The sequence below is a fragment of the Juglans microcarpa x Juglans regia genome, chromosome 2D (assembly GCF_004785595.1).
Source record: "Juglans microcarpa x Juglans regia isolate MS1-56 chromosome 2D, Jm3101_v1.0, whole genome shotgun sequence".
Taxonomy (NCBI): domain Eukaryota; kingdom Viridiplantae; phylum Streptophyta; class Magnoliopsida; order Fagales; family Juglandaceae; genus Juglans; species Juglans microcarpa x Juglans regia.
This window is the reverse complement of record NC_054596.1, coordinates 14,439,230-14,449,853: the sequence shown is the minus strand read 5'-3', so window position 1 is coordinate 14,449,853 and position 10,624 is coordinate 14,439,230. Positions and strand designations below refer to the sequence as shown.

At 36.2% G+C, this 10,624-nt stretch overlaps 1 protein-coding gene across 2 annotated transcripts; it reads right to left on the bottom strand.

Moving 5' to 3' along the window:
- Positions 1-3,816: 3,816 nt before the first annotated feature.
- Positions 3,817-8,313, bottom strand: LOC121250466 (aspartic proteinase-like protein 1). Of its 2 annotated transcripts, none has more exons than XM_041149595.1 (10): positions 7,794-8,313; positions 7,434-7,572; positions 6,448-6,689; positions 6,109-6,336; positions 5,825-5,963; positions 5,683-5,753; positions 5,446-5,545; positions 4,893-4,953; positions 4,717-4,788; positions 3,817-4,425 (listed from the first exon to the last, which is right to left on the bottom strand). In XM_041149595.1, exons 1-10 carry the CDS (start codon positions 8,144-8,146, stop codon positions 4,163-4,165), a joined length of 1,668 nt encoding a protein of 555 aa, XP_041005529.1. In that variant the 5' UTR covers positions 8,147-8,313; the 3' UTR covers positions 3,817-4,162. The 2 variants fall into 2 exon arrangements, with proteins under 2 accessions (XP_041005529.1, XP_041005530.1); XM_041149596.1 differs by having other exon boundaries at positions 6,448-6,723; positions 7,794-7,953.
- Positions 8,314-10,624: the final 2,311 nt, after the last annotated feature.

The following is a 10,624-nucleotide window of genomic DNA, read 5'->3' as shown; positions in this document are numbered from 1 at the left end:
CATGCATGCATGCATGAACTCTTTCTTTTTTTCTTTTCGTTTTTATTCCTTCTTTCCGCTTTCCTTTTTCAACTTTATTCTAACGGAGAAGCTGACTGAAACACCTAATTAAATCACGTTCTTCTCGATATCATCAACGTCACAATCTTAACCAAAAGTTATAAATTTCTAGTAGGTTCGATTGATCTTGGACGTATATATTGCTTAAAGTTAAACAAATCAAATATTTCAGTCCAAGAAAGGTGCACTTCTTAATTTTTTCTTTTTTACCGCGATATATATTTTATGCCACAAAAGTACTCCAGCAGCTTGCTCACGTTTAATTTGAGCAAAGCTAATTATTAATATATATAATTGGAGGTGGCCAAGATTAATTGTTTCGTTGTGGGTGCTAGCTAGCATGGTAGTGGACGTCGATCAATGATATATCAATGGTAACGTCCATAGTTATATACACACACACACAGCTCATAGATGCATGCACTATATATATATATATATATGCAGAAACCAAAGGTAGATGAAAATAAATGGCAGTCCCAAAGAGATATTTATTTTCTATCATGCAAAAGTATATACAGATCAAGCAGTACTGGGGGCCGTCGTCAAGTGGATTTGTTGAGAGTGCTAGCTAGAGTAGTCGATAAATTATTTATATTAATTTTTTATAAGAAACTAATCCCTTGAGGTAGCTTGTCTCGATTGACAAAGTGTGTAGGTGATTCTCACATAATTATTACTCGAAGTTCAAATCCTCTTATTGAAATGATGTTTGGGTGAATGACAATTCAAGTATTCATCATCAATTTTTATTCGTATTTGAAGGTATCAAGTGATTAGAGAGATGTAGACTGCATATAAAATAAGTCCTACAATATTTATAAAATGATCTTTAATCATGTTAAAAAAAAAACCTAGAAGGACAGTAATAGATCATATAATAATTATAGGGTCTCAATTCCTAGTGTTTATCTCCCTCTCGCTAGCTTAGAATTCTCAAAGTTAACAAACATTTGTGCAGATTTTTTTCAGCATAGTAACACTATATATCATGAGCTGGCCGCATAATATACTTGATTTTTTCTACTCGATCGTACCGATCAAGACTTAGCTTAAAAAACAAAAAATCTCCATGTTTGGATATAAAAATGTTTCATCTTATTTTATTTCATTATTGTAATATTTAAATTTCTACATAAAATATAATAAACAATTTAACTTAATTTTTCAAATTTTAAAACAATAATAATATTAAAAAATAATATTATAATAATATTTTATTTAACTTTTAACTTTTATCTCAATTCAGTACCATCCAAACGACATCTAAGGTAAACTAAAGTAAGTGCATGCATGGTGCGCAGCCTCGAAGATATCTGTCCTGCAAAGTTATACATTATATATACAATTTAGTGGCGCGGCCGGCGAAGTACTCCTAGATATATGATTTACAAAATAGCAAAGGGGACATGGATCTGATTAATAATGTCCAAAGGACGGAAAGCTAGCTAGCTTAAAGTGAAAAGGCAGGACCCATAACTTTTTTACGCGCGTTTGTTGCTAGCTTGGAGTGCTTTGATTTTCTCCGAATTCGATTATCAAAAGGGATAACTTTTTGGAGATGAAGAAAAGGTGGTGGAGCTAAAGACGTCCAACCATGCGCATGCAGCATATATATTGTTCTTCTTTCCAACCCCAATATAGTCTTCGTTGTCCTCATTCACGTTATGGTCCAAAACCTTCCTAATCGCCCACTGCGCACTTATACGTAACTCCAAATTAGAAATGTTTAAATATTTTTAGCATTAATAAAGTAATTATATGTATCAATCTAGAGATAAAAGCTTGGTGTGGTTCGACAAATTTGGCTGCGGTGCGGCATGCAGCACGTAACAATATATATATATATATATATATATATATATATATATATATATATATTGTTACGTGAGCATGCAGTACACGTACGTGCATGTACGTGTATTATAATGAACATTTACGACGTTGAAGTACTACATATATAAGCAAGAATATACAAATTGTTTTTGTAGTAATTAACTTTTGTGGCAATGGATCAGTGCTTTTTATGTATTTACAATATTACAAAGCGATCACCAAAGTTCTTTACCTAAGAACAGCAAGGGTTTATCTTAGGTGGGTTGGTATGCATGGACCAAAAAAACATGGTGATCGTCTATTTTTTGGATTTATCTTTAATTGTGAACAACGTTAATGGGATAGTAGTGCACTTTAATACATAAGTCGTACTAGGCTGCGGTCCAGCTTCGACCGTTGGGCCTAGCACAAATTTATTTTTTTATTTTTTTTCTTTTTCTTTTCATATTTTTTTAACATATTTAAATAATTTTAAAAAATAAAAAAATATGACAATACATTAAAAGTCATTTCCTTAATCATTAAGTAAAAAACAATTAAATAATAAAATAAAGTACATGAGCGGCCAAAATGAAGGAGCAAATTCAGGCAGTATACTAGCATTTTCCTACCCTCACAGCCAGTAAGTACCACCATATTATTTTATTAAAAAATTCTATACACCATATTACCATCTCATTAAGTAAGATGTAACACATTTATCACCATTAAATGATCATTTATTACATATTTCTTTATTATCTAATAGTGATGAATGTGTCACATACTATTTAGTATGATCAAAATAGAATGAGAATGTGGTGTATAACATTACTCTATTTTATTAGTTCCATTAAAACCTCACACATTTTGCCACCTCTTTCTTGACCACAAGAAATAACAAGGAAGCATATGACTAATCGGAATATTTTTGCTTCACATTTCTGGCAGTTAGTAGGAAATTTTGTGAGATTTCAAGAATTTGTACTATCAATGAATAACGAGTGAATTTTTAATTCTCTCTCTATCTGAGCCGAAACACAATTTATATCTTCCGATAGGGGGACATATATAAAATTTTAAAAAAATAAAAATGACAAGAGGAGAGGACAAAAACAAACAGCTCATCAACGGGAAAATTATGATTTGTGGGAGCTAGGTCAAAACCACTTCAAATTATAACCAGCTTGTGATAGGCCAGACTCATCGAACAGTTTATGACATGATTGCACTGGTGGGACAATGCACATAAAAAAATAATTGATTTCTATGCTACGAAAATTGCAACATAAAACACCTATATAATGATTTTTTTAGTTCGACCACAGTTTCGACGTTCAACGGGTTCTTGTAACCCAGCTGTCTTTCAGATTCTTTTATCGAAAAGATAAAAGATTACTTAAACCCAAAGAAAAACACAGGAAACCTGCGTACGTCGGAATCAGAGACAGTGAGCAAAAGACTACTAATGCCAAGAAGACAATAGAATTATTATGGAGAGTACTGTTGCGTACAATTGTTGCAAAATATATAAATATCGTTTAGTCATCTTGAAAAAAATATAATTTATTATTAAAAAATTATTTTTTTTTATATAAATTTTATATTTATTTTTATTTTTTAAATAATTACACAACATTTACATACTCACAAATGCAATTATTATCATTTTTCTGATAATTGATAACAGTGCTCTGTATTTCAGCTTTCCCACGCCAGAGAAGAAACGTGCTTAATTTCCTAGACTGGTCACCACCGATCATCGTTGATAGTGTTACAGAAACTATAACCCCAAATTAACCCTCCTGTTCTTTTTTTCTTTTTCAATGATTTGCCAACACATGAGGATTTTCCCTTTTGTTCTTACAAGCAATTATTGGCACCCGAAGAAGTGAAGAACAGACGCCCAACCAAAATTTGCTAAGCAGAAGCGCCATGCAATGTCTTATAACATTAGACTTTTTACATTATTAAAGAGTCCAATAAATCGAAACAACTTGGACCATAGGAAATTATGGTAACAGAAGCTTAACACTTACAATAACAAAAGAAGAGTAGTTTTAGCAAAAAAAGAAATACAGGAGATGTCCCATAAGCCCCGACTAATCCAATGACCCACAAGATAAAAATTCCTGGCATTGGATGACACAACAGCTACCGATTTATATATTTGGGGAGAAAGAAAGGAACAAAAAAAAGTAACGGGAGAAAATAGAAACTGAGAAAGTGAGGAGGAAGGAATTACCCAGGATTTACATGTAAAGACTAAATAAATAATAATGACCTATTAGATAATGCCAGTATCTGCTTTAAAAACTGATATTATATAGAAAAGTAGAAGCAGCTCGGGCAACAATCTTAGCAAACAGAACCTAGAGGCAATGAGCCGACTTGAGGCAGCTGATGGTTTGGAGGGAGCTCTTCCAGCAACAGCAGGAGCAACTGCATGTCCACCAGGGCTGCTCTGTTGCTCATTGGTTGGCAATGGATTCAATGGCGCGCCACTTGGAGAAGCAAGGGGCATTCTCTTACCATCACTGAGATCTTGACCTACACGTGCAAATTGATTAGTTCTCATCAACAGAGACAAAGCAACACAGCAGAGCCGCAGCTTCATTTCCTACTGGAACTGCAATTCAGTTTCTTAAATCAACTTAAACCATCTCCAAAATATATAAAACAGAAGTTTAACATCATAGAAAACAAGTAGCTGTTGGCATCTTAATTCCATGCGAAATGACTGGTTTCAACACATTGGACAAGGGCATCCACTCACAAGTGACATTCAACTTGGTAAGGATGGAACACTCTTAAAATATATCGAAAGACGAGAGAACTCACAATTTGAGTGTGACCAGGCTAACTTCAAACTTTCCCGATCAAATACTATCCGATATCCCGTCATGAAGTTCTCTGCATTAGAAAGATTTTCTTTTTACATGAAGACAAAATGAGGAAAATTTGTGTGTTGGGGATGTTGCGTAGATACTTGCAACCATATAATGTTGCATACTTACGTCCAATTATTCCAATGTCACCATCTGCCGGCTGTATGGCTAAACAAAAACCAAGAACTCCCTGAACAAAAAGTCACAATTTTAGATCCTTCACCATTAATCCCCGTTCATATAATGACTACACTTTAAGCATCACATAAAGATATAATTGATTAAACTTCTTTTCTAGTCCGCTATGCTCTTTCAAAGTCACTGAGTACAAAGATCATAACCTCGTATAAAGACAACATCACAGAATGGTTACATTGCAAGTGTTTCATAAAGTAATAGCCAATTTCATACTCCCGCATGATAACAGGTTATTGTTTTGACTGTCAGACAGTATTACCACACCACTTTTGATAACATGACTGGTTTATTTCCCTATGGCTAAAATTATTTTCTTCCACATAAGACTAATTGGGTTATGAGATTTGACTTTGAGTTGAGGATGTAGCCCTCAATGCAGGTGTTTAGTCCAGCTTAGAATGAAATATCTTCTGATGGTTATAACTAGTAATGTGTGTAATTGTCAATATCTGCCCTGAGATTAGTAAATTTTTCACGTACTCACCTGATCGCCGTAGATAATGAAAACAGGGTTATGGACCACAAAGCTGTTGTTTAATGGGAAAACCAGTGTCAGAGAGGGAACCTCAGGCGACTCTTGTGAACTGTTTCACATAAAAAACCACCTGATCATCAGCATGACACAGACGTGCATGGTATATACAAAACATACTCGCAGTGGGAGGGGGAGAGAGAGAGAGAGAGAGGGGATGGTTGTTTTATTACTCTCTAAAAAAATCACCTGGACTCATAGCAATACTTCCAAGGAGATCCTTCATAGCTAGACCTTGTAGCATTTACGTGTCTGTCAAACTATTAAGTGAAAGTTGCATTAGACCTTGGTAATGAGAATACATTACATTGTTTAGAATAAAAATAACTACCTCGTTTGTTATTTTTTCATAGACTTCATCTGGAAGAAATGTAAATGATGTTCCACTATCAATCAGTGCCCTGAAGTTTGTCTGCTTAAGGCAAGAGTTTCCAATGCAACAAGCCTCCACCCCAACAATGTAGGTTTTACTGAATGAAAACATTGAGTTAATCATGATTATCACAATCAAGGAGTCAGAATATGAGTACATAGATTCAATAATATATATATATATATATTAATTGGCATTGTACAAATCATGAAAATATTAAAAAATAGATAGAAGGTCCCTACTATATTCCATCTAAAGGTAAGAATGAAGTAGACTGTTGTGTGGCTGGTCCCAGGTCCCCAAAAAAAATCCTCCCAGAATCGTCCTCATTGAAACACATTGAGAAAGAGTTCCGGACCAATCCTGCTTTAGCAAGAATACTAGGAACAGCTAGCTCTCCAAGTCCCAGACCCATGAGACCATCAGGAGCCACACCATCCAAGTAACCACCACTTTGTTTCATACCACACCTGTTTTCAGAAAATAGATGACGGGAATTAATCCCGTACTCAAGAAACCACCAAAAGGTCAAGCTAAGGAACACAGATATAAAATTAGACTGGAAGGGTAATAAAGCACACCCTATAATGACTGGAGCATGAACAAGATTTTTTGATGCATTGTCACCGCCTGATGCAAGATGCAACACGTCCTCAACTAGCAATCCAGAACTTGATGTGTTTTCTGCGAAGTAATTTATAGTGTAAGGACACGACTGCTTGGGACCTTTGCAGTTTGGACCTGATTCACATAACTGATGGCTGCAAGATAGATGCTTGCTGGTGCTTGAACCAGATGGATTGTACTCATTCAGATCTCTATCCTGCATAATAGATGCCCCGTATACGAGGGAGCACCTGCCAATCAATTATTGGAAATAAGTGCTAAACCTGTTATCAAGTCTCAATAGGGACTGCACTACTCGGCTGAAACATACACACCCAAAGCTTTTGGATGGGCCCTCCCCCACCCACCCCCTCCCCCAACCCACCCCTAATGATCACCAATCATGAGGCCATCTTCACCTATACAAGCATCTGATTTTTTAAAACTTTTAGGGTTTGTACTTGTCCTATTTATCCATTAAACAACCACCAATTAAGAAGATGGTCTTTTGAAAAAAAAAAAAAAGCAGATTACATCCCATTAATGATGCAGACGTTCACTGCACAAACATTGGGAATTGATTTAGGCTTATCCATGAACTGATGACTCACGACGGACAAATTCGCCTCAATTGGGTCTTCAGATGGATAACTATATCCGCGTAGTATACAGCATTTTAGGCAGCTCGGTATGAGATATACTAACATTTGAAGGTTAAAATATAATTCCCTTTACTATGAACCCTTAATGTATAGCATCTATATAAGTTTCTTCCATACATATTTTCTAGCACATAAAGATGATTTATCACGAAAAGGTCTGTCTATTGCACCAAGTAGGAAAGTAGCCAGGGCGTAGAAATTAAGCAGGGAGATCCTAAGCTAGTATGGTCTACTATTCCAGAAGTATAACAAAATACTCACAAAAATAAGCAATAATAAGTGGAGCAAAGTTGGCATACCAAATTGCTATAGTAACCGGCAGATAGGGGAGCACATTGTACGCAATCGCATGGAACCCATAGTAGATCGCTCCCAGCATCCAATGCAACAAGAAACGAAACGTTCGGTGTGCCAATATCAATCCACGTGTAATGTAACCTACAAATACAAAATAGGAAAGAAAAAAGAAACACATTAAGATGTTTGGCTAACAGTAAAGCACAATTCAACGTATCTTTTATATGGGTTTTTTTTTTTTTTTTTTTGTAAGCTCTGAATTCTTGATTTTGTTTGAAATTTTTTATACTTGTGCAGACCGGTAGAGTCAAACGAGAAATTTAAAAAAGGCAAAAATAAAATCTAAATTTAAAAAAGCGAACCATCCGAAGTCATTTCCGAAAGACATCGTTTTGCTCCCTTGGGATGGAAACAGAAGCTGGTACTGAGCTCCGAGCTTCATGTTCTGCCTCCGGAAGTCACTGCTCAGTAGCATCTGATAGTACTCAATGCTCCCCTTCCGGTCCGGCCACGACGACCCATTCGCACTACCGTTTCCCGAAACCCTAAGCTCCTTCACTTCGTCGGAGAACCGGTGGACCAGCCTCGAAGACAAAGAGGACGTGGCTGTAGCCACCGCACCAGCATTCCGAACCAGCAACCACGCCGTCAACAGAAACATCGAATACCAAGCGGCCGTCGCCATGGCCACTCGAACCCGGAGCATGATCATCATAGAACAAAAGGAACTTGAGATGGAGATCTAGAGCTCCTCGGAACGAAAGATTCGGAAGTAGGAGGAGGTGGCGAGGTGCGCAGTGCGCACCAGGTGTCTGTGACGTGAGCGGAAAGAAAGAGGGTGGGTAAAGTAAGTGAATAGAGAAAGTGGCGTTAAGTAGAGAGAGGTTTTTAAAATGATTGAAGCGGAGAAAAACAGAAAGAGAATGGTGTATGCGTATGCGTATGATTATGCTGCGAAGACGCGCCACGTAAATGGTCCCCCGCGGCCTTTATGTGTCCGTCGACTAAAATCTAACAAAATATTCTACGAACCACACATCCTCTGCAAAGATCGTAGAAAGTTGACACTGGTGTCCTTTGTCCATGAAAGTTTATCTATTGATGTCATCTAATTGATCTATCAAATTGAAAGTTTTTTATTTATTTATTATAAAATATATATTTCTTTAATAATTTGGATAAGATTTGTGTATAAACGCAATACTAATTTTTTTTTAAAAAAAAAACTTTAGTTATATTTTATATTAAATTTTGTGAATGCGAATAAAAAATAAAAGGATGTTTAAATAAAAAAACCCGGTTTTTTCTCAAGTGATATAAGTATCTGCAATATAAATAGAAAGAAAAATTATATTTATAAGCCAATATGAATGACATATCCTCCATACTGAAAAATATCTAGTAGACATCTATTTATATTACAGTGTGAGTAATACGATATTGATTATGTACAACTAGGTACTGTTGATTACACGAAATCTTTCGTTTGTAAGGTGCAACCTGCACCCTCCGAGATAGGGGTGCTCGCGTCCTGCACCCTCCCCCTATGGGCAGGGGCTGGGTTTTGTTCTCTCGAAATCCTGTCCTGCATTTCGAGGTCGGGATAGGGGTGTCAAATTATGTTAAGGATCATGTTCGTGTCGTGTCAATACATATACATTATACTTGATGGATCAATCTAAACATGACTCGTTTAGGATTTCATGTCAAAATCTTAAACTCTAACACAACCTATCAAGATAATGAGTTGACACGACACAACCCGTTTTGACCCATCATTAAATACGAAATAAATTGACATGATACAACACGACACGACCGATTCGTTTCAATCCATTTAAGTTAATGGGTTGAACAGACCCATTTCAATCTATTTGACTTAATTGATTTTATATAAATATTAAAATATAAACAATATCTATAAAAAATAAAAAATCAACTACAAGTCTAAAATTATAATCCAAACAATAAAAATACCAATATTAAAATCCCAACAATACCAAATATAATAACACACAATTACACAAATATAATAAACATACATTGTGTTGCACCCTTGACCCCACGTGTTATTTTAGTGGAGTTCGTGACACCAAGATGATGACCACACGGATCACGCACCCCAACGACCAGTGCTCAAAGTGTGTACAACATGCAATAAGTGTACAAAATAATATTCGCAGCGGAGAAATAAAAAGGTCTTTTTTTATTAAGTACCAAAATTGTTCAAAAACAGTACAATATCTTTACAAGATTTATACAATCATCAGATAATTTAAAAAAAAAATAAATAACATAAGGGAAACAAATTTCATAACGCTGATCAACATATCAGCAAGTCATGCCTCTGGCGGAGCCGGTCCCTCTAGCTCATACTTGGGCTCTGCGTCAGAATCTACAGTACCATAAGACGAAACTGTAGGGTAATACATCACAATGAGATTATGACATCTCAGCAAATAATTAACCAAAACAAAACATCCAAAAGATTTAAAACACATTAAAACAATCTCACGTTCACATACGGTCAAATATGAAGGAAACAAAACCACATTTACTTTTTCCCAAAAATATACTTTTAATCACTCACGCCAAAAATTCCATTTGGCCCAGTCATAACCATTAATTGATTATGCATGCACCACGGTCTCCCCTATAGACCGTCCGCACACCCTGGCTTTCATCATCACACCACGAGTAACGTCTGTGCATGAGACTTCGTAACGAGCGATGCCCAGTTCCGCGCCCAGCGCGTACATGGCCAAGCATCCTCTAACCTCTCCAACCAAAAGGTCACAGAATCGATACGAAAGTGTTATCGTCTCGTCCGTTCCCGTCGTCACCCTGCGGCAACTCAGGGGATGTCATGTTAGTCTGTTACGCTCCCAAGTGACCAGAGGAGCTCCGCTGAGATAATAAATCATCTCGGCTTGGGGTCGTGATACATACCCACCCACATAATCAATCTAATTTTCAAACAGACAACGTGACTTCGCACAATTTATTAAAGATAATAAATATACATTACAACATAAATTGGATGACATGGTAAATTTACTCATTTATAAATTCACAATAATTACAATTACACAGTTTCACAACCAACTACACGCGTTATCCCATCCTCTAATCCGGCCCAACACCAACATCAACTGTAATTAAATCCCAACACTTCAACGGCCCAAGGCCCAAT